The sequence below is a fragment of the Chanos chanos genome, chromosome 12 (assembly GCF_902362185.1).
Source record: "Chanos chanos chromosome 12, fChaCha1.1, whole genome shotgun sequence".
In the NCBI taxonomy this organism is placed as follows: domain Eukaryota; kingdom Metazoa; phylum Chordata; class Actinopteri; order Gonorynchiformes; family Chanidae; genus Chanos; species Chanos chanos.
In genome coordinates, this window is record NC_044506.1 from 3,540,120 (window position 1) to 3,565,084 (window position 24,965).

At 38.8% G+C, this 24,965-nt stretch overlaps 1 gene segment (V, D, J or C); it reads right to left on the bottom strand.

The window, feature by feature from the left end:
• Positions 1-13,605: 13,605 nt before the first annotated feature.
• Positions 13,606-16,257, bottom strand: LOC115825483 (Ig kappa-b4 chain C region-like). The segment is given in 3 exon segments: positions 13,606-13,925; positions 15,072-15,123; positions 16,234-16,257. Coding segments are annotated over 3 exon segments (396 nt in total).
• Positions 16,258-24,965: the final 8,708 nt, after the last annotated feature.

The window sequence follows — 24,965 nt, forward strand, 5'->3', positions numbered from 1 at the left end:
TAATCTGATTTAATCCAGTGTAGATTAATTGATTGTGTAGAAACCCAATAGACTGTCTCAGTGCTGCCACGTGTCCCGATGAAATTGATAATCTATAATTGATAATACAGGTAATCCGCTTTATCCAGCAGTTTGCAGCTCTGTTACGCGGCATGGAATACTCCTGAATATGTACCAGGTTTTCGGGTCTGCCTAGAGCCCTCAGTTGCCATGGTAAATAATCCTTTGGGGGTGCTTGTAAGGGAACATTTGCACTTCACACCTTAGGCCACCAGGTATCCTGCAATTGGTCCAAAGTCTTACTTTGGATTAGTGGAGCAATGTCTTGCCCCCCTTGTAAAACCCTTCCCCATTGGTCCATTGTGTGTCCCCAAACATGATTTCATATGGTTTATGTTGGAGAAATGAAATAATAATAATAATAATAATAATAATAATAATACTTTATTTGTATAGCACTTTTCATACAAGAATGTAGCTCAAAGTGCTTTTACATATCAGTACAAAGAAAAATAAAAGTAATAATGATAAAAATAAAAAGCAATGAAATAAATAAAATAAATAAAATGGTAGAAAATAGGCCAAACAATAAAAAAGCAAGGATAAACCACATAATTCAAGAGACATAAAACAGTAGAAATTGTCAAGACAAATAATACAGTTTAGAGTAAAATAATTAAAAGAATAGATTAAATGAGATTTAAAAAAGATTTGAAAAAATGAGGAATCGGTAAAATGAATAAAAACCATTAAGACAAAAAAAGAGAAAAACAAAAGAGAAAATTGCTAATAGTACGCTAGACTAAAAAGGTATGTTTTTAGTTGCCGTTTAAAACTGTCCACTGAGCCTGCCTCTCTAATACTTCTTGGTAGGGTGTTCCACAGTTTAGGTGCATAGTGGATAAAAGCAGCTTCCCCAATTTTATTTTTGGGGACCTCTGGAATGTTTAAAAGACCTGCTATAGAGGACCAAAGGGCTCGTGAAGGAACATAAAACAACAGAGAATCAGTCATGTAAGAGGGTGCTAAACCATTAAGAGCTTTGTACACAAGCAGAAGGACTTTAAAATCAATTCTAAAAGATACAGGGAGTCAGTGCAGTGCAGCTAAAACAGGAGTAATATGCTCTCTCTTCTTTGTTTTTGTTAAAAGTCTAGCAGCAGAGTTCTGAATTAGCTGAAGATTCTCAACTGACTTCTTTGGAAGACCAATAAAAAGAGCATTACAGTAGTCCAGTCTACTTGAAATAAAAGCGTGAATGAGCTTCTCAGCATCCTGTTGAGTTAGAAATGGGCGTATGTAACGGATCTCTTCCCCTCCAAGAAATGGAAGCGAACACAAGAAGTTTTCAATCTATTTTTATTCTGGAAGGCAATTAAAAGAAAATTTTAATTTCTTCAAAAAAACAATGGCGTGTGATTACCGCAGACCCGCAGCATGAGGAATTCTTCTACTGGGGGTTTTCCCACACACACACATACCGAACGACAACGACAATCATACACTCCACTCAATCCACAACAACACAAATTCAATGCCAGAATACAGAAGAAACATTTTTTTTTTTATATAAAACACAGAAACACTCATTACCAGCCTATACTAGCTTGATACATTCGCTAGCATGTTACAAAAATGTAAAGAAACTATATACATGAAACGTACCTGGAAGGCAATTAACAGAAAATTTTAATTTCTTCAAAAAGACAATGGCGTGTGATTACCGCAGACCTTGAGTAGACAAAAGGGGGAGAGAACATAAAACACATGCACTATAAGACAAAATCAATCACTCATTATACTAGCAAAGCGAACGGTCGGAACAAAAATTTGGCGCCAGTTAACTACACACTAAATTGTAAAATGAAAAACGCCCATGAACTTGTAACTATCTAACAAAACATTACTTTTATCTTCAATATATTTGCTAGTATAACCAATGGTCAAAGTGCAGTGAAGTTTTTAGATTATAACATATTATTTCTCAAATTCTTATTAAAAAACGAAATGAGGAAAAGTGCATTAACGTACCCGCAGCAAGAGGAATTCTTCTACTGGGGTACGGCAACTCGGAGGGACCAAAATTAACCAATCTGCGGCAAATCACACACCACTAGGGGCTCTTAAACACCATTTCTTTATGCTTAACTCTATGAAATTTATATAGCAAATTGATAATAAATATTTACTTCATTTTCTAACTCCGTTACACGTACTCTGGCAATATTTCTCAGGTGGAAGAAGGCTGTTTTGGTTACCTTGCTTATGTGGGGTTTAAAACTTAAATCTGAGTCTAAAATTACACCGATGCTTGTGACAGTTTGTTTTGATGGCCTAGGTGTCGCAGTCTGGTAGAAAGTGCATCTCTTCTGTGTTTGGGGCCAACTAATAGTATTTCAGTCTTATTTTCATTTAACTTTAAAAAAATTATTACTCATCCATTGAGTGATTGCTGACAGGCAAGTGGTCAAGGAGTATAATGCATTTATGTCATTTGGTTCAACGGAAATGTATAGTTGTGTATCATCAGCATAGCTATGGAAGTTAACATTGTGTTCTCTGATGATCTTACCTAGTGGTAACATATATAATGAAAAAAGAAGGGGACCAAGACAGCTTCCTTGTGCAACACCAGAAGATATGTTATGTTTCTTTGATACACAATCTCCAAGACTAACATAAAATTGTCTCCCTGTAATGTATGTTCGGAACCAGTTAAGAGCACATTCAGAGAGACCAACCCAGTTTTCTAGACGATTGATTAAAATGCTGTGGTCAATCGTATCAAATGCAGCACTCAAATCTAATAGAATAAGCACTGAGACCTTGTTTGCAGCAACACCGATTCTAAGATCATTGACTATTTTTGTTAGAGCAGTCTCTGTACTGTGATTGGATCTAAAACCTGACTGGAACTTCTCTAAAATATTGTTGTTATTTAAGAAGTGGTTTAGCTGATTAAAAACTACTTTTTCAAGTATTTTGCTCATGAAGGGTAGGTTGGAAATAGGCCTGTAATTATTTAGTACACTGTAGTCTAGGTTTGGTCTCTTCAATAACGGTTTCACAACAGCAGTTTTAAATGCACTGGGGAATATACCAGTCTCAAGAGATGTGTTAATTATTTTTAGAACAGCTATGGAGACCCTATTAAAGACATTTTTTAAGAATTTAGTGGGGACGGGGTCAAGACAGCAAGTTGACGGTTTACTCTGTCTTACAATCTTACAGAGTTCTGCTTCAGTGATGCTGCTAAAGTTCCTCATACTTGCCGGCTTATTACAGGGTAGATCATGAGGGTTACTGGAGTTCCTGACAATACCAGCTCTTATAGTTTTTATTTTGTTGTTAAAGAATTGTGCAAATTCTTCACATTTTGATGAAGAGGCTAAGCTAAGAATGTCGGAAGCTGGAGCGGGATTTACCAATTTATCGATAGTTTTGAACAGTACCTTAGAGTTGCCGTGATTCTCTGCAATGATCTTTGAAAAGTACGTTTTTCTCTCAGTATGGATGGCATTGTTATATGAGGAAATGCGGTCTTTCAGGATGCTATGATGGATCTCTAATTTCGTTTTTCTCCATGCCCGTTCTGCTGTTCTACACAGTCTTTTAAGCTCACGGACAGTGTTATTTATCCATGGCAATATTTTGTTACGTGATCTCTTTTTCCTTTTAACTGGTGCAACGCTGTCCAATGCGTTTCTTAAGTTGCTATTCACTGCATCAACCATTTCATTTAACGAACAGTGTGCATTACATAGATCAAAAGAGCTTGCAAATTCAGAAAAATGTCGTTCTGTGGTGGCATCTAAGCACTGCTTTAGAATTATGAATTCTTTTTTGGTCTGAGACATATTTAACAGAGCGTCAAAGAGTACACAGTAGTGATCAGAGAGAGCAACGTCAGACACTAAAACATTACTGATGCTTATTCCATGTGATATTACCAAGTCAAGAATATTTCCCTGTCGATGTGTAGCTTCGGTAACATGTTGTGTTAGTGCTAGGCTATCTAAGAGACTCATAAATTCCACAGCCTTTGAGTCAGAACTGTTATTAATGTGAATATTCATATCTCCAATGAGGATTAGTTGGTCATAACTAGTGAGAGCGATGGACATAAGTTCAAAGAATTTGGGAAGAAATACTGAGGAATGCTTAGGTGGTCTGTATAATGTTAAAATAATCATATTTGATTCAGGTTTGAGAACAACGGACAGATATTCAAAAGATGAAAATTTACCTAAATCAATTTCAGTGCAACCGAACTGATTTAAGAAAATAACAGCTAAACCACCCCCTCTTTTGTCCTGCCTTACTGACTGAAAGAACTTATAGTTAGGAGGACAAGTTTCAACAAGAGTTGCAGCGCCATCATTCTTTAGCCAGGTTTCCACAAGAAACATAAAATGTAGATTCCTCTCAGAGATAAAATCATTGATTAAAAAACTCTTATTTGTGAGTGATCTTACATTCAAAAGTGCCATGTTGATATTCAAGTCCAACTTCGTATGGATCAAGGGTTTTACTACTACATTAGTTAGGTTACCGTGATTGGAACCAGCATTAAGCCTAAACCTATGTTTTCTATGCACAGTAGTAATAGATGGAATGAGAGATAAAGGCAAGGTATCTGTGCAGAGAGGTATAGGTATGGCAGAGTTAATAGGGAATATGTGCTTTGAGACAGTAGAAACAGTGTTCGCCCGAGCCAAGAGCAAGGTGCTAAATGCTGTATTAGAATTGGTAGCATTGAAATAATGTGTTGCATGTGATATGAGTTCACAGCTGATTGGCATCGGACTCACCAGGTGTCAGTTGTTCACAGCTTTGTGTGATTGAAGCGCAAGTTCGATATTATTGGCTAATAATCTTGTTCCGGCACGATGTAAATGCCGTCCATCCCGTGCAAACAAGTCATGTCTTTTCCAGAAGCTTGCGAAATTATTCGCAAATGGTATATTTAGTGCACTACAGTATCCCTTTAGCCAGACGAGTAGTTGGCGAATGCGGCTGAAGTTCATGTCTCCAAAACAGACTGAGGGAACAGGACCAGAGACTATGCATTGTTTCCCGGAGTCAAGTAGTGTGGTTATAAGAGTTTTGAAATCTGCCTCCAGTTTTTCAGTCTGCTGGAGTTTAATGTCATTAGATCCAATATGAGTGAAGACTGTAGATGCGGTCGGGTGATCCTTAACTATGGATGGGATGGATGAGTTGATGTGTGAGACAAGTGCTCCCGGATAGCAGAGGGTCTCGGCCGTTGGGAGGTTGAGGTGCCGCACCACGGAGGACCCGATAACGAGAGTGGAGGGAGGGCCTGTGGTGGAGGTGCGGTGAGGCTTCTCTCGGGCGGCGGAGAAGGTGCGGCGGGAATTCTCTCGGCCGATCTGCCTTGGTGGTGCGAACTTCGGCACTGGACGAGGTGGTGAGTGGCGTCGGGGAGAAGGCCTGTTCCTATCCTGACTCTCGGGTTGAGAGGTACCCAGAGAAGGAGCAGCCATGTTGGTGGTTGTCGGTCTGGGATTGCCATCTGATCCGGTCACCGCGGCAGACTTATCTTGCTCACTGAGCGCCGAAAACCCATTTTCTAGCCTTAGTTCCACTTGTGGCGGGTGACAGCTGAAGCGTCTTCCCCTTCGCCTGTGAAACTGGACATTGGACCATGACGTTGTGGCGATCGGTGTTGAGCATGCCATGGTTTTTGGTTTGGCTCCAAGTCCGGTCCAGGGGTTTTCTTCGGGATCTTTCGCCGGCATCAAACGGCATTGTTCAGCGGTAGTGGGAGGCCAGTGGGTGGATGTTTCCAAGCGTGAGTCTTCAGTGTTTTGGGGTGCTACATGGAGCGAGTCTAAAAATCTTTCATCCTCCCTGATGGAGTGAAGGTTGGTAATCCGGCTCTCAAGTTCTAAAATCTCCTTACTCAGTGATAAACAGCGATCACACTGAGATACCGGAGGCATATTTTTAGTGTAATGAGAGGAAGTTCAATGGAACTCGTTTGTGTGCTAATATTTTGCTTTATTTTCGCTTAATTTTCCGATGTAATCACGCAGCATCTACACACGAAACAGCCCGACAAACAAAAAAAGAAGGCCTCTTAAATGGAAGAAGGCCTCTATAAGTTGAAGCACACGGAGGAGGGCCTCGGCATACCAAAAAAGGAAGATGCAACATCAGCAAAATATAGAGGCAATATGAAAAAGGGTAATATCTAGGTTATAGTGACAGGGAAGCATAAGTAATGGCTGGGCTGTAGTGGCATCAGTGTCCGCCTTGCATGGACTAGCCATCACTTGATAACGAACACCTGCATTAAGGGCTAAAATATCTGAGGTAAGATCGGGGACATGGTAAAGCATCCAAAGCAAAGTAAGGACATGGCTGAATCATCATTTTTGCTGTCCAAAAAAGGAAATCGGAAACAGTGATGTATGGAATAATGAAATTCTGGGAAAATTTGGGGAAATGTCTGGAATGGGATGGACCATGCAAAAACGGATGATGTAAGGGGTGTTACCATACAACTGTGTTATGTGTTTATTGGTTACACAGGTTTTGCATGCAGGTAAAATTTTAAATGTAAGTGCATGATTTTCTGTACTAGATTCAGTCACTCCCTGGGACCTGACTCAGTTTGTTGTATTTTGCTCACTATTAAATGCAATAAACTTACACTGCATCGGACTCCTGAAGACTTTGACTGCTTTTTGAAACTTAGAATTTATTTTTTAATAAGAAGAACTTAGTATAGGTAAAGCACTTAGTGTGGAGAAGGGACTCGGTCACATCTGGCCCTGACCGGGGAGTCTCTCCCACATTTATATTATTAATATTTTTATTGTTATTATTATTGTTATTGTTGGTGTTGTTTTATGTTCATAGGTAGATTGTATAGATAGTTTGGCAAACAAAAATGAATCACAAAAATTTTATTATAAATAAAGAAAATACATTCATTCTCACTCATTATCTAAGCTGCTTATCCTGATTAGGGTCATGGGGGGTGCTGGAGCCTATCCCAGTGCTCATAGGGCAAAAGGCAGGGAAACACCCTGGGCAGGTGACCAGTCCATCACAGGGCAGACACAGACACTCACTAGGGACAGTTTAGTGTCTCCAATTCACCAAACCTGCATTTGGACTGTGGAAGGAAACTGGAGCTCCCCGAAACCCACGCAGACTCCACACAGAAAAGACCCTAGCCAAGCCGGGAAGTGAACCCGAGATCTTCTAGCTGTACAGCGACAGCGCTAGAAAATGCGTCACCATGCCGCCCTAAAGAAAATATAAATTGTAAGGCACATAAATTGAAAATTATATATATATATATATATATATATATATATATATATATATATATATATGTGTGTGTGTGTGTGTGTGTGTGTGTGTCTGTGTGTGTATGTGTGTGTGTGTATATATATATATATATATCAGTGTACAACATATAACATAATAGAGTACATTAGAACTGAATACACTGCAATAACATGGTATATAATATAAACGCGAGCATAAATGAAACTCTAAATGTTGAGCATTCCCAAGAACAACCCAGCTTCCATGGTCTCCATTGTGAATCTATCCGCACCAACACGTGCATGGTGATTCAAAACATATTTTTGGTCTTTGTCCAGTCTATTCTGTAGCACCCCACACAGTGCAGACAACTGTGCTGTGTGGGAGGACCTACACTGGCCTTCCATCCAAGATGGCGTTCTCCTCTTTAGTTTTGTGTGTGTTCCTCATGAAACAATTTTTTTAAGTAAATAAATAGATAACAAAGAGCTTTTCAAGCTATTTAGTATCCTATGTGTCAGGATGCTGTAACCCCTTTTTCACAGCCTGTTCAAGCAGGGAATGTTGTACCTCGCTGTTTTGTGTTTGCATTTCAAGTGGAGGGATATTCGACCGACAGCCTAGAACAATAGCCTAGGTGTGATCCCAACCCCCTCCTAAAGACCATGTCATGAATCACTTGGTCAACTGGCCAACTCAGAAGTTCCCTTCAACGTAGGCCAAAAGATTGTTTGCCAGTGCCAACAAGGTGAAGAAATTTTCAGCCTACTGCCGGCCTACTGTCATCTTTCCCTAGATAGGGAGTTGCGTTCAACATGTATTTTGTTTCAATGTCTGCAGCTACCCAGAATTCAATAGCAAATTAGCCCGGTTTAATGGCCATGTACTGTGTGAAACGACACAGTAACGACTTAATAGGGAACAGTTGATCATCTACAGTTATGTTCTCACTAGGTGTGTAAGAAGCAATACTTTATCAAAAATCTAATATCGAAAATGTATCTGTCACAAGGTGGGCAGCCCTTGTATTCTTGTCATCAAAGCGCAGATAGTGTATGATGTCTTGGAATCTCGGTCGAGACATCCGTCTCTGAAAATGGGATTTCCCAAGTTAGCAGACCAGTAGTCATCCAGGTTCATGCTTTTACCGCCCGTAATACATCTCAAATAAAGGAGACCCGCAGTTTGAACTTATCAGCATCATTTCGATCAGTTTCTGCTTCAGAGTATTTCTGATTCTTTCACGACATTTCTGTGTCAATCAAACACACTAAACTGCTCAATGGACTTGTAATATTGTCCTTGGCATAACATGTGGGTCCTGGGGTTTCTCTCATGATATTGCCCTCCCGCGCTCTACCCCGAGGGCTGCCAGCAGTTTGTTCAACCCATATATGTTCAACCCATTGTTCAACCCATAACACCCTGCCGTCTCTTGCGTAGGGTGTTATTATATTGAATGAATTAGCATTTGCAAAAGTGCTGCCAAATATCCAAGTCATAAAATAATTAGTTACGCCCCTGTAAGTGAAACAAAAATGCATTTATTATAAGTTTATCCGCTTTACAAAACATTTGCATTTTAATATTATAAATTATTGTTGCAGCTCTAAAATAACGTAATGTCATGACATGAGAATAAAGCTTACCACAGTTTACACACGAACTATCAGTCATATGATGACTAATTCGGCACTGTTCAAGTAGGCCAGTGCAAAAATTAGTGACAATTGATACGCCCATGTAGGCCTGCATGAAACAAAAATGCGCTTCATAGTTATTAAATTATTGTCGTCATTTTTGCACATTACATAATATTAATTTATAACTCTTATAACTCTGGATAGATATATGTAAAACCCTGATATATATATATATATATATATATATATATATATATATGTATATATATATATATATATATATAAAGACAGAAAACTAGTACGAACGAACCCTTACGACACAACATGGCAGAGTGCAAGGCTGACGGCAATTTCACAGAAACAGGAGAAATAGGAGCAAAATAGATTTAAATTAGTTTGTACCGGGGTGATTTTGAAAATTTAAGGATGCTGGGTGATAAAACACACAAATCTAGGAAAAGTCATGAAAGGAGGGTCCTGAAATTTGATCAAGTGCAAAGATTTAATTTTTTTTGGGTCAAAACGGTCAAATGACAGGTGCTCGGCGCTTCTTATGTCGACAACCCTACTTTCGCTGAATCCTGAAACCTGTAAGTGTCCAGAAGTCTTCATTCTGTCCTGGTAATTTCTAATATAGCCTCAGCCAATCTGCACATGCATGAAGAACCTCCATCAGTCTGTTACAATCACTAAATGTATGCACATCTTTCAAAGGAAAAAAAAAAAAAAAACAGCGTTGGGCTGTTATTCCATTGTGTGGAGTGTAGTCCACTGAACTACTCACTCATTAAATCTATGGACAAATTATTGTCAAGCTTTAGGATTGATACCATCATTCTTCAAAAGAGACAAACATTTAAATGGTTTAATTTCACAACAGTGACAAACAATGCCAAGGCTTAGGGCAAACATTATTGTTACCTGGCTGTCAGCAATGATGGCAGGTCAGGGAGTAAGACGTCACAGCGGTCAAATGACCGGCGCTCAGCGCTTCTAGTGTTAAAACATGTAATCTATCTGTTGCATTGCTAACAAAATATGTTTTCAGATTCTCCAACTGTCTCTCCTGTGAGTATTTAACATAATAAATAAAAAAAACAGCACATTTTGTAGAAGGAGAGGAAAGAATAAATACTTTCCAGGATGAGTTTGGTCCCTCCACCACAGTCTTTGCGTGTAATGAAACAGTCGTACAAAAACCTCTGTCACACTAGAGTGACACAAAGCTGTACAGCAGAGACACAGTTAGAGAGTTTGAAAACTCCCTCATGGCCCAGAACTGACTTCAGTTTCAGCCTGGACAACATAGACTCACTTCAATGTCCTTTAATGATTTACTGATGAACTCCATATGAATGTGTCTATGTGAAAGAGACCAGCTGCACATTTTATGACGGAGAACTGTCATTATTTTACTTTCTCCATGCAGTGTGGAACACTGTCCAAAAACACATTTTCATCATATGAGGTCAATTATGAATAATTTATTAAATGTGAAGATGTATTAATTTTCCCATATCCAAGTCTGTAAAATTCTCCACATATCTGGGCATAGTGTGACCTGTGACCCCTGACCTCAGTGAATCTGTGATGTGATCATTTGACCTGTGACCTCATCATGGTGATAATGAGAGACATGTTATGACCTCATTTCCTCTCTTCTCCTCCACAGTCCTGTCTCTCTACCTGTCTCTCTACTTGTTGGTTTCTTTCTGTTTATCGCCTGTTACTTAAAAGAGTTCAGAGAGAAGATTTGTGAAAAGAATCTCTCAGATCATATTTCTGATTAGAGCTGAATAAAGATCTGATAACAGATTGTTTAACACACTTTATGTGTCGAAAAAATTCTTTTCACATTTATTTTTTACTTTAGTTGATCATACATAGATTACTGTATTGACATTACCCAGGAAGATGATTTTCATAGAGAGAGAAAACTTTGCATTGGCAGCACATGCTTCAGTGCTCTGGGAGTGTTTATAGCCCTGTGAGTTTAACACTTGATGACTGAGAGCTGCCTGCCCCACTAACTTAACCCACACACACCATGACTTTCATCACCATCTTCATCTGGACACTTGTGTTTCATACAAAAGGTAAATGCAACATTCTGAAATATATAATTAAAAGTATATTCTAATAAATTATTCTCATTTATAATTACTTTCAAGCATATTTTGTAGTCAATTCTGTAGAAATTTTTGATTTTCATGTCCTTGTTACTTATTTCTGTTTTATTTCAGAATCCAGAGGACAGGTGACTGTGACTCAGACTCCTGAAGTGAAATCTGCTCTTCCAGGAGACACAGTCACGATTAACTGTAAAATCAGCCTCAAAGTTTATAATGACGTCAACCTGTACTGGTACCAACACAAACCTGGACAGGCTCCTAAACGTCTCATTTACTGGGCCAATAAATTAGACTCAGGAATTCCAGATCGTTTCAGTGGCAGTGGATCTGGGACTGACTTCACTCTGACCATCAGAGGAGTCCAGACTGAAGATGCAGGAGGTTATTTCTGTCAGAGTGACCATAAGATCAGTGGTAACTGGGTGTTCACACAGTGATATAGAGCCGTACAAAAACCTCCCTCAGTCAGACTGCACAGAGACTGCACTGCTGCAGCTGGGACCTACTGCAGGTGCTGAGGGGGAGGATGTGATACAGCACAATCACACACTCTGTGGAGGAGAACAATCACACGCTACAATAACTACAATACACTCACTATAATCATTCCATAATTCCAAATACATACGCTGGAAAATTGATATGGTAATGAATATTGATTAGATCATCGCCCTGAAGAGAAGGGACAATGGCACACATACATAGATACACATTAAGATTTCAACTCACTAGAAGTATTTTAATTTTGGCTCATTCTTGTTAGAATTATTAACTCAGATTTTTCCCCCCTGAATGTTTTGACTGACATGACATGACCCAGTCATACACACACACACACTCAGGGTCCAGTATCACTCTGATATTTACTCTGATTTTCAACACTGATAGTAATGAGGGTTTAGGATTAGATCTATTAGTTAACGGTTTCCTCTCTTTTCAAGTATTTAACAGCGATACCATCTGCCAACAGATGTTAAAGTAACCTGCTACATTCGTCATTCAGTTTCTATGATTTGTTTTTCTAAACTGGCTGGAAACATTGCTGTATCACAGAAAGCTGAATCCTTTACACTCTACAGACATGACTTTTTACCAGAACATTACAACATTCATTCTGCCCTTAACAAACTATCAAGACACTTTAGGGATTTTATGAAATGATTACAAATGTTTAGAGATGTGATAGTCTGATATTAATAAATTTCCCATTAATTAATTCAGTGGATTTCCTCTGTGACAATAGCACATCAGCATCATCAGCAAAGAGAGCAGGGAACATGGTTGGAGATGTATCACCTCCATCATGAATGTAGACAAGATAAACCAGAGACTGGAGAACAGGGCCCTGCACAAGCCCGTGTGAAATACTAGTCCTATTGGATGTCCATTCATTAACACACAGCACATAACTCTTCACTTTCATTTCCATAGTAATAAAGTCTTACAGAGGAATAGAGGCAATTCAACAGTTTGGTTTTACCAAGAAAAAAAAAACAAAACAAAACAAAAAAAAAAAAAAAACATTTGCTAGTCTTGTAAGTCTTTTAAGTAGCAAAAGACTGTTCTCAGTTCTTAAACCTTAAACACACTGAAACACTCTTTTGTATTAATTGAAGCAAAGTTTTCCTGTTGTGCGTAGTACTATTTATGTGTTAAACTTTGTCCTTTTAACAAAGAACAAACTGTTTGATCAAAAAGAGAAGTTAAATGTTCACAGAGGTTCTCAGTTCTTAAACCTCAAACACACACAGGTGTCTCCAGTCTCAGGGGGTTTGGGGCTGTGTGAGTGGGTGCTGTGAGGCTGAAAGTCAGATTTGCATGTTCCAGGAAACTAAAGTAAGTTTCATCACTTATAATTTAAAGAGAAACTTCAATACAACATGAAGATTTTAATAATAACAATAAAAAAATAATGATTTATACGTGTATTAATTTTTTAATCTTAAATTAAATATTTGACCTCAAGGTAAAATGGTCACATGGGTTCTTTTTGTTTGTTTTCTTTTGGTGAAAAATAAAAAACACTCTTCTGCAGAACTGTGAAAACTGCTCTTTTGGAACAGCTATTTGTGTTCATTAATTAACCAACTTAACCAAACTCACTTAATCTAATTACTTTATATGGGTAGTCTGATATATGCCCAAACGAAAAATGTACTCATGATGATGCTGAGACATATGTTGTCCTGAACATTTATGGATGTTTGGAATGATCTACTGTGCGATTTTGATGAAAGATTGTATCCATAATAAACATAGAAACAGGAGTGGCAGTCAATAAAAAAGCTTTTTATTTTAATCATGAATGAGAAAGAAAAGAAAATAACACTTAAGCAGGAAAAAACAAACATGCAGTGGACTTGAATGGATTCGATATGAAATGTAAGAATATCACATGTCACATGGAAGATTCTCTGATTGTATGTTTAGCTGCTGGAGAGACTCACATACAGGAAAAACAAGATTGATGAGGGACAGTGTGTGTGTGTGTGTGTGTGTGTGTGTGTGTCTGTGTGTGTGTGTTCTCACTCCTCAGAACACTGGTCTCTCCTCAGTGTCTGGGTCACAGGAGACTGGGAGCCCTGTGTGGCCTCACAGGTCACTGACATCTTTCTCCACTGCTCCTCCTGGAGGGTGAGGGTGCTGCTCCAGCTGTACAGACCGTCCTTCTGTAGGACCTCAGGGCTGGAGCTCACCCCTGAACTCCAGCTCTTACCATCCACCTTCCAGCTCAGCTTCCAGTCTGAGGGGAAGCCCTTGTTGGCCAGACACATGAGTGTGGCCTTCCCCTGCTTCAGCTCCTCACTGGAGGGGGGCAGGACCGTCAGTGTGGGCTGAGTGTTACCTAGGAGACATAACAGAAATGACAGCTGTGATTGGGTGGAGAGATAACTGACACGTGTCAGTGAGCCAGCAGAGTGTGTGATTTTTATGTTCTAGAAACAGACAGTTTATGTGTGCTTCAAAAATACACAGACTCTGCCTCTTTCACTTCCCTTATCTCTACATCACAGAACAAAACCAAGTTCAGCAGAGCGTTGAAAGACAGTTAGTCACAATCTATAAATAAAGGTTTATTTTGAAACGCATACTCTCAAAAACATTAACACACAGTTTGAAACATTCTTCACTTATCTATGAGTTTGAAATCATTATAAACATCAGCAACACCTCATATCTTATGAATAGTTAACAAGACTTTTAAGTGAATTAAAAAAAAAAAGTGTAAATACAAAGTGAATGTAGAGACATGAAATGTGAATTCAGTTCTATTAAAGTTCAAACAGACAAATTCATTTAAAAAAAACTATTCATATAAGCTATGACATTAGTCAAGAGTTCAGTGTTGTCTGAGTTTCATACTAAAATTTCAGTGAAGTATGTCCTTAAGATATTTCACCTTATAATTTTAATAACACATCTGAAAAACTCTGAGACTGATGAGTTAACAAACACATTGAAAGTAGCTGAACAATTTAATTTTAATTCTTTTTTGCCTTTATTCTTGTCAAGTATTTAAGGCGGTTGTTGTGATCAGTTCTGAGATTACATTTACTGGTAACAACTAAATGTTCCAAGAAGTTTTGTAACTCATATGCAGTGAATTAGTAATCTCCAGCATATATTTTGTCATGTTTCTGCATTATTCTTAAACATTTCAAACACATATTGAATGTCACTTTTATAAAATTAAGGCTGAAATACAAGCCCGTTCTTCTATGCACACAATTTTCCATTTTTAAAATGTTTTCATTTACATTAATAATGTACAGATTTTCAGGTAAAATCAATGAAAACATTGTTCTTCAGTAACGCACTGACAAAGAAACAAATGTCATTTTAACAGCCCACACTGTCATTAGACTCCAAATATACAGTTTACTCAAACTAAAACAAAATAGTTTAAATAAAACTAGTATTAACTGCCATTTATAAAATACACACTAGTGAATGACTTTTATTTTCACAAAGAGCAGAAACTTGTACTCACGTCCAACTGACAGTTTGGTGCCTCCACCAAAAGTCCACCACAGTGATACAAACTGGTTAAGTGGCCGTACAAAAACCTCCTGCTCTAATGACTCTGATCTCTCTGTGCTTTACAGCACATTGTTTCACACTATTAGCTTTACTATTCACCAGCTCACGGACAGCCATCAATCAACTTATCAACTAATTCATATTCCATCAAATACAAACGTTTATCTGTCATTTTATGCTGATTTTTCAGACTGGCTAGCACTTTACTCTTAAACTTGTCCAGTATCAAACAAACATTTTCTTTTAAATGGTTAATCTTTTAAATGGTTACTAATTAGAGACCATTTTCCAAAACAGTTGATATTGATGTTTTATAAAGATGACATATGTGTAGACACTTAATGCCAAAATCCTGTTTGGTTCCTCCACTAAAAGTCCTTTGCAGTTACTGAGACAAATTGACTTGCTGTTCAAAATCACTCGAATGCAGAAACAAATGGAGTCCTGAAGACCTCAGTACTACACATCATCCTCTACTGGAGAACATGGGAACTTCAGACAGTTCCTAATCATGATTTCAAAGAATGTGAGCTACACAGAAAGTACTTGGTAACCAGGGAATCATAATTGATTCACAGGAAGTGTAATGACATGTAATATTTATTGTTTTTATTGTATGTCTTGATTTATTTTGCAGTTTTTTTGTAAGACCCTGACTGTATTTAATTTGCTGTATTAAGTTGACCATATATTTAGGAAGGTGGGTAAGGACATGTCACAATGTCACCAATGGGCAGGACACAAGTGCAGAGATTCAGGGTTTATTAATACTCTGAAGGTACAACCACGAACTTGAAAAGGCGAGTATCAAACAAAACAAACAGACAGGACAAGACACAGAACTGAGGAAGTCAAATAACAAACGGGAGACTAGAGTAACAAAGTAACGAGACATAAACGGATAGAGCGCCGGATCACAAAGCATCACTCAGAATACACGTATGGCCAGTGTAGACTGGCCATGGGAGTTGGTGAAACTGAAGAGATTATATGGAAGAGTAAATGAGTGCAGCAGAGTGAAAACAGGTGTGGGAGATATAGAGTGAACAGATCAGTTATCAGTAAACCAACAACGCTGAATGGCTGCAGTTGACGGTTCACTTTTCACATACCTGAAGGTAGCTCTTGTGCTGCATTTTTTCTAAATGACAAATTTCACTCTGAAAAAGATAACAAAAAGACACCCACAAATTTACAATGATTTCCAAGTGTTAAGACAAGAAAATGTTCTCTTAAGAGTGAGCAGACCGCTTATGAGTTACTGGCGACACTGACCACTGAATGGCCACAGTCAGTGGGGGAGGAGACGAAGTCGTTACAGGACAATGTCCATTTTCTTTTTCTTTTTCTGAACAAACAGACAAGTTCAAAGTTTCCAAAGTTTGTCCTTGTTTTACTGAAGACACAAAGACACATTGCTGATGTCTCTCAACAAGGACATATCACTAGTACAGTAGAACAGACGCACATATTATATGCAACGTGTATGTCAGTGAGCTGTAATTATTATTAGCATATAAAAATATACATGATGTCATATTTAATATAGGATGGTGAAAGACAGTCATACTGTAATTAAAGACTAACTATTTATCTATGAGCAATAAGGAAGATGATTTCCATAGAGAGAGGAGACTTTGCATTGGCAGTACATACTTCAGTGCTCTGGGAGTGTTTATAGCCCTGTGAGTTTTGATGACTGAGAGCTGCCTCCACTAACTTAACCCACAGACACCATGACTTTCATCACCATCTTCATCTGGACACTTTTGTGCTGTGTTAAAGGTAAAGGGAAAATATAAAATATGAATTTCATAGTGTGTTCAAGGAGCTGTTCTTGCTTATATGTGCTGAAGTTTATATTTTTCTTTTTGCTTCTTATTTGTGTTTTATTTATTTATCATATATTTTATTTTTTTGAGAACATATAATGTAACTTTAAAAGGTTACCCCCCACCCCCCTTTATTTAATCTCAGAGTCCAGAGGACAGGTGACTGTGACTCAGACTCCTGAAGTCAAATCTGCTCTTCCAGGAGACACAATCACTATCAACTGTAAAACCAGTCCTGCAGTGTATTACTACAGTTCCAATGGTCACTTTCTGAGCTGGTTACCACAGTGACTATGGTCACTACATGTCCCGGTACCAACAGAATACTGGACAGGCTCCTAAACTCCTCATTTACATTGCTAATCAGTTAGAGTCAGGAATTCCAAATCTGGGACTGACTTCACTCTGACCATCACAGGAGTCCAGAATGAAGATGCAGGAGATTATTACTGTTGCCATCTCATTAACAGTGAACCTCAGTTCACACAGTTATATAGAGGTATACAAAAACCTCCCTCAGTCAGACTGCGCAGAGACTGCACTGCTGCAGTTGGGACGTAATGCAGGTGCTGAGGGGGAGGATGTGATACAGCACAATGACACACTCTTAACCTTCTGATTACAGAAAGTCACATAGGTGCCATAACGGCAGTGAGATTATATACAAAGTTTTCATAAAACAGTGGGATAGATTTAGAGTTAGATTTAGAGTTGCCATAACAACAGTGAGATTATACACAGACATGCAGGTGCCAGTCTAACAGTTAAACTCCTCATTTCCCTCCACTGGCTCCTTGTATCTGCCCACATCATGTTTAAGTCCCTGATGCTGCTTTCAGATCAATCAGTGGAGTACACATCACTTCTGACTTGTAGATCACCCTATTGCTTTATCTTACTTACATGTATATCTGGCCTGATAATGAATTTAGCAGTGACACTTATGCGATAATCAGCTCCTCAGGGGCTATTTGGGGGGGGGGGGGGGGGGGGGACTGACGGGACCTTCATTTCCCTTTATGCCTCAGGGATCAGATCTCCCAGGTGTCCAGCATCATGCAGGACAGCCAACCCACTCTGACACCCACCCTGCAAGCACAACAAACTACAGAGCGGGGGCCGTCACGGAGGTGAAACCCTAACCATGCAGGAGATACAAAGAAAATGAGAGGGGAAAAAACACTAACATGAACAATTACAATGAGTCAGTTTAACAAACAACACTCATAGACTTTTCCCAGTTATAATAAAACCATGCAGTGAGATTGAAATAAGATGAAATTCAATAAGAGTTTTGAGAAACACCAAATGTGCCAAACTCAGCGGCAGAAGAAAGTTCAGTAATCAGGTGAGAACAAAAACATGAAAAAGAAAAAGAAAATCGTTTGATGTGATGCATTACAGTGGAACTCTCAGGAGTCTACAGAGGTGGGCAGAGTAAGCAAAAACTGTATTCAAGTAAAAATACTGTTACTTTATAATAATTATAACTCAAATAGAGGTAAAAGTACTCATCTGTCATGACTGTGGGTGTAATTCCTCTTTTTGGGCCATAGGGGTCCTCAGTCTCTCTGTTGTCCTTGTCACATGTTCAGTTTCCCTAATGTTCATTATTGTTGTATGTGTATCACCTGTGTCTTGTCTTGTCTGTCTATTTAAACCATGGTCTTTTGTTCACCCGTTGCTTAGTCTTTGAGCTATTTTCCCTGCGTTCTAGAGTCCGGTTTCATGTAAGACATCTGAGTTCTTGTTTTTTTGTTGGACTGTGTAATGTTTTTTTTCTGTTTGAAGAAATGCTTTTGTTTGCCTTTTTGGACTGAACCTGTTCTTCACTTTTTGGACTAGTTTTGCTTGTTTTTTAAAAAGCATTTTGCCTAAGTTTTTTCCCTGCTTTGATCTCATGTTCTTTCTCCCTTTTTGGATTGAGCTGTCTCCCTTTGGACTTGTGAGATTTTTTTATTTCATTAAAATCTTTTGAGATCAAACCTACACTCCAGTGTCTGACTCTGCAACTGGGTTCACCCTAGTCCTGGGTGGAGCGTTCACTGGTTGTTTGTCTTCTGCCCTGGCAACCCGGGTTCCAAGCCCACCTGGTCCAGCCTTGTGACATCATAATGACTTGAGTGTGAGTAAAAAAGAATCTTGGGTACTAAAGTAGTGAGTAACTTTATATGATTTTATTACATCTATACCATAACATTCACATGTATCAGAATATCAGTAATAATAATATTTATTTAGAGCCCAATATCACTATTCATAGTCTCAAAGGGCTTTACACGTCTATACCAAAGTCAAATCAAAATGAGATTATGCATAAGTTCTAGAAAATAGATAAGTCTTTAGTCTTGTTTTAAAAGTATGGACGGAGTACTTCTGTAGGTAAACCATTACAGAGGAAGGGAGAGTGGTAGGAAAAGGATCAGTTGCCAGTGGACTTCTTTTTAACTCTTGGAATAACTATTAATGAGGAATCTTGAGAGTGCAGGGTGCGAGGTGGGTTACAGGGTGTAATTAAGTCAGACAGGTTGGAAGGCGCAAGCCCATGTAAAATTTTATATGTTAATAAGGACCTTAAAATCTGCCATTGCATGAATTGGGAGCCAATGAAGGGAAGCCAGGACAGGGCTAATGTGATCAGAATTCTAGCAGCAGCATTCTGGATCAGCTGAAGACTATTGGTACTAGAGGCAGGCAGACCAGAGTAAAGAACATTGCAGTAATCGAGGCAAGACGTGACGAATGCCTGAACAATGGTTTCTGCATCAGCCATACTTAGAAAGGGCCTAATTTTAGCAATGTGATAAAAGGCAGTTTTGATTGTGTTCTTGATATGAGAAAATTTGAAGACATCAGACCCTTAATAGCACAAAGACATGCCTCAAGGTTAGTCAATTCAGACCGGTCATTGTGCTGGATAGGTAAGAAAATGAGTATCGTCAGCATAACAATGAAACTTAATGTTGTAACTGCAAATAATGTCACCCAAAGGGAGCATGTAAATAGAGAATAGAAGAGGGCCACGGACGGATACCTGAGGAACACCATAGTTAAAGTTATGGTATTCAGAGGTCACATTATTATAGTGGACATAATGCTTTCTCTTAGAGAAATAAGATTTAAACCAAGAGAGCGCCAGGCCACAAATGCCAATTTGGTTTTCCATGCACTTTAACAATATAGTGTGACTGACCGTGTCATATGCTGCACTCAGATCAAGCAGAATAAGAACAGAAGTAGCACCAGCATCCATGGCTAATAAAAGATCATTAGTTACTCTAGTAAGCATGGTTTCAGTGGAGTGAAAACACCTGAAGCCTGACTGAAATATTTCAAACAGACTGTTAGAGGACATATGGGCTATCAGCTGAGCAGCTACAATTTTTTCAAGTATTTTTGAAAAAAACGGGAGATTAGATATGGGCCTATAATTATTTAAGGCTTCAGGGTCAAGGTTCGGTTTTTTTATGTAAAGGCCTGATCATGGCTGTTTTCAAAGAGGAGGGTAAAACACCAGATTTAAGTGACATATTTAGAGTGTTTAAAATTGTTGGGCCAAGAACCGAGAAAAGCTCTATGTAAAGTATGTAAAGTTTAGCAGGTGGGGGATCAAGGAGGCAAGAAGCTGGTTTAGTGGAGTGAACCAATTTGGACAAAACGTCTAGAGAGATTTAAATTGAGTTAAAGGGTGCACATCCCTTTAAATTGGGTTAAATTGAGTTAAAGGGTGCACATCCTCACTAGAAAATTCAACAAAATCATTTGCAGTAAAAGGACTAGATTGAGGGGAGTGATTCTGGGTAAGTTTAGATACTGTATCAAAAAGGAACCATGGGTTATTTTTGTTAACATTAATTATTTTTGAGTAATACGGCTGTGTAGAGAGCGCATCTATAATCTATCAGGCTGCCGTGCCATGCAAGGCTGAAAACCTCTAGTCTGGTTGCCTGCCAGTTTCGTTCCAATTTCCTACACACCTGCTTCAGCGTGTGGGTTCCATTATTAAACAAAGGTGTTAAGTATTTACGCCTATTTTTTACAGTTAATTGTGCTACCATATCTAGTGCATTACGAAGGGTAGAAATTATGTTGTCCGTCAAGTCGTTCAAAGATCTTTGCTGATCATTGAAAGAGTTGAGAGCTGTAGGAAGCAGGTCAGTGAGCACAGCAGTGGTGGAAGCACTAACGCGACAGCAGCTACGAACCGCGGTAGAGACAACTGGCGTCAACGGAAGAGTTACTTGGAAAGTAATAAGAAAATGGTCTGAGAGGGCAGTGGAGTAAGGAGAGATGACAACATGAGATATCTACTCCGTGAGCTAGAATAAGATCTAAAGTGTTCCCACTGAAATGAGTTGGTTCGTGGACATATTGGTTAAAGCCAAAAGTGTCTATGATAGTTGTAAAAGCTTTATTAAGTGAATTAGAATTGTTATTGATGTGAATATTAAAGTCCCCCCGGATCAGGATTTTATCCACTCTAGTAAGCATAACAGAGATAAATTCATCTAGAAATTGACTATAGGGCCCTGGGGGATGACAGAGCACTGCTGTGAGAAAAGATGAGGCAGTACCATATTGCTTCACAGAGAGCAACACAAAAGAGTCAAAATTAGGTAAACTAAGGGTGTTAGAAGTAAATTTAGCATTATAGATTAGAGCTACACCCCCACCATTTTTTGCTGTCACGCCCTGGTCCCTCTGTCTCCTGTGTCCCCTTTTCTCATTTGTTCTCTCTCTAGTGTTGGGTCTGGGGTCTGTTTTCACTGTTTTCTCTTGACACCCCCCCCCCCCCTTCTGTCAGTTTTTGGTTCAGCCCTGTTCAGTCTTTGCTCAATCATCGTTCTCACCTGTGTTTAGTTTGTTATACCTTGTTTAGCCTTGTTTAGTTTGATATAAGTACCCCTTGGTTTCCCGTTTCTTTGTGCTGGCGTTGTTTGGAGTTTTCCTCCATGTCACGTTCATTTTCTTGGTCTGCCATGTTTCTGTTCTAGAGTTCCGTAAGTCTTTGAAATTCTTGTTTACTTTGAATAAAGAGAAAACTGATCTGTATGTGCATCAAGCCCTTTCTAGATTTGACAGAAGCTTCATTTAAAGGGAGAAAAACGTCTGGCTTTAACCAAGTTTCACACAAACCCATCATGTCAAGGCTAAGATCACTGATCAGGTCACTAACAAGCAACGCCTTAGGTGAAAGTGATCTGATATTGATAAAACCTAACTTGGCTAAGCTGAGTCCGTTGAACAATTTTTAGCTATAAAATGCGTATCGATTGTAGGTCAGATGTTGATCAAAATCTCCCTATCATAGGTGATCATCACGTTCACAATTATAGTGTTCTTGCATAAAATAGTGTCAATAAATTAACAAAAAATTCAATTCAAGACAGAGCTAAGAGAACGACAGCCTCTTGACGGCACGTTTCAAGAAAATGATTCAGATGAATGATTATGCCCAAAATAAAAAAATTACAGTGCTTGTCCAATAAACACAACATAAAATCTGCTCATTCAAGTATTAAATTATATCCCTAACAGAAACAAATACATACATACATACACACATACATGCATATATTAATATTATCTAAATAACATAAATTAAGGCAATTAAGACAACAGGTAATTTTCAAAAATTTTCCAAACCAAATTAATAGTAATACCTCTTAAAACTTCACACAGTCCTAGTCTTTATTTCTGTTGGTCCATTTGTGTGTGTCTGAACCTTTGTGTGTGTGTGTGTCTTTGAGAGGGTGAGTACTGACCCTGTTTTAAAGAATCACTCAGTAAGGTGACTGTTGATCTCAAACCAACATGAAGACAAGGCTCCACATAAAGACTCAAATAGCACAGCCATTCTATCCCATATGCTTAATAAAACAGTGTGTCATTGGTTTCACTACTGAAATATCAGCAGTGCAATAGACATTCATTACAAACACATCTAAAGTTGGAAACACTTTGTCTTTCAGTGATTCTCTCTGTAACTTTACATTCATTTTAAAAAGGTATGTATGTGTGTAGGGTTGTCGGTAAGAATTCTGAACCCCCATGTTCCATTACCAAGATGTGGGATGGTGGCTAACAACCCTTTTTGAGTTTATTTCATAACATAAAGCAACCAGTGTGATGGTCTCTCTGCTGTTGTTTATTTGGGGATGTTAAAATATGAAACAGAGAATGGTTCCACTACTTTGTCACAAGAGACAGAGACCAGAGACCACAGGTTACTAAAGTACATGTAACAGAGTAAACGTTACGTGCGGCACACTGTGTGTTTTATTTGTGTGCCTTGTTTCGTTTCTCTCTCTCTCTCTCTCTCTCTCTCTCTCTCTCTCTCCTGACACAGGTACCCAGCTGTGGCAGGCTGGCAATCCCATCTGGCCTGATGTTGTGCCCCGCCCCCTTCTCTCTTGTTCGACCAACCAGGGAGGGAGAGCCCCTCGTGGTTTAACAAACCAGACGCGGCGTGCCAACATTTAAAGAGGCTAGATGTGCTGTGTGTTAGATTTCGATTTCGTTGTTGCCTTTTGCCTTTCGTGTGTTTCTGCTATTATTACAAACTTGCCATTCTGTGTTCGACCCTGAATTTTCGTTTATTGACTTTGTTTGTGGATTGCGCTCTGGCTTTGGTGTTTTGGTTTTCGTGGGGAGAAGGACAGGTAAGGAAGGGGATCCCCGCATTAGTGTTCACACTGTATAGGGATGGGTTAGAGGTGGGTGCCGCTCTTGTATTTTTGTTACTAGATAGTTAGTGTAGTCAGTTTTCCTTTGGCTCTGCCACCTTTTTGTTTTGTAGTCTAGTGTGTGTTTTTTGGTGGAGACATTTAAGGTGGTTTTTGTTTTACTAGTTTCATTTCTTTTGCACCGTCTGTCGGCCTCTCCCACCTTCGTGTGTTTTTGTGTGTGCTTGTAAATATATCCCTGTACATATTTTGTAAATATCACTTTGTAATATTCCAAATATATTGTTCACTTTCTTTCACACTGATTCCCCGTGTATGTGATTTCCTCCCTCGTTACACTGTCCCAAAACCAGCACAGGTGGTGGGTCCTTTATGCTACATGCCCCCACCCCTAGATACCACACTACACTGGGGACGTAACAGTAACACTTACAACCTGCTTCAGGGAGTCGATGCATTAACACACAGGATTAACATTTAAACTATCAGGGAGTGTATGCATTAACATACAGGATTAAAATTTAAACTATCAGGGGTCTATGCATTAACATACTGGATTAAAAAAGGAAAGATAACAGCTGATCCTGAGAAGCTGCTGAATATATGTTTGTGAAATTTTCTTAGAATTCATTTTCTGAGATCATTTTATAACTTTGCTGACAGTTATGAATGTAAACAGCTGTGTGGATGGTCACCTTTTACATGAGTCGTGTCTGGTTCCTTTGTTAGACAGGCTGTGGTAAGTTCTGTTGTGTTTGCTGTTGTTATGGGTGCTGTACATGCTGTATTAGCTGTTGTTTTGACTGTAGTTTTGGCAGTCATGGTTGTCTCAGCTGAAAAGTGAGTAAAAGATGATAAAAATGTACTTAAACTATCTGTCATAATGCTGACATGACACTGTCCTATTCATGTCATAACAGATGATATAAACAGTCATCAGATCTTATAAACAGTCATGAGCAGTAATTTATCTCCATACTAGTACACACACACACACACACACACACACACACATACAGGTAATGGTCTAGAAATTAATTGGAGTAAAAAAAAAAAAAAAAAAAAAAGTAGCAGTTAATAGATAAGAAGTAAACAAAATTTTCATTTTGTATCTCAGACAGCCTCGGAAGCTGCATGATATCCATAGCTTATGATATGCTATTTCACATCAGTCCTGTAGATGGCGCAGGAAGATCATTTCCATAGAGAGAGGAGAATTTGCATTGGCAGCACATGCCTCAGTGCTCTGGGAGTGTTTATAGCCCTGTGAGTTTAACACTTGATGACTGAGAGCTGCCTGCCCCACTAACTTAACCCACAGACACC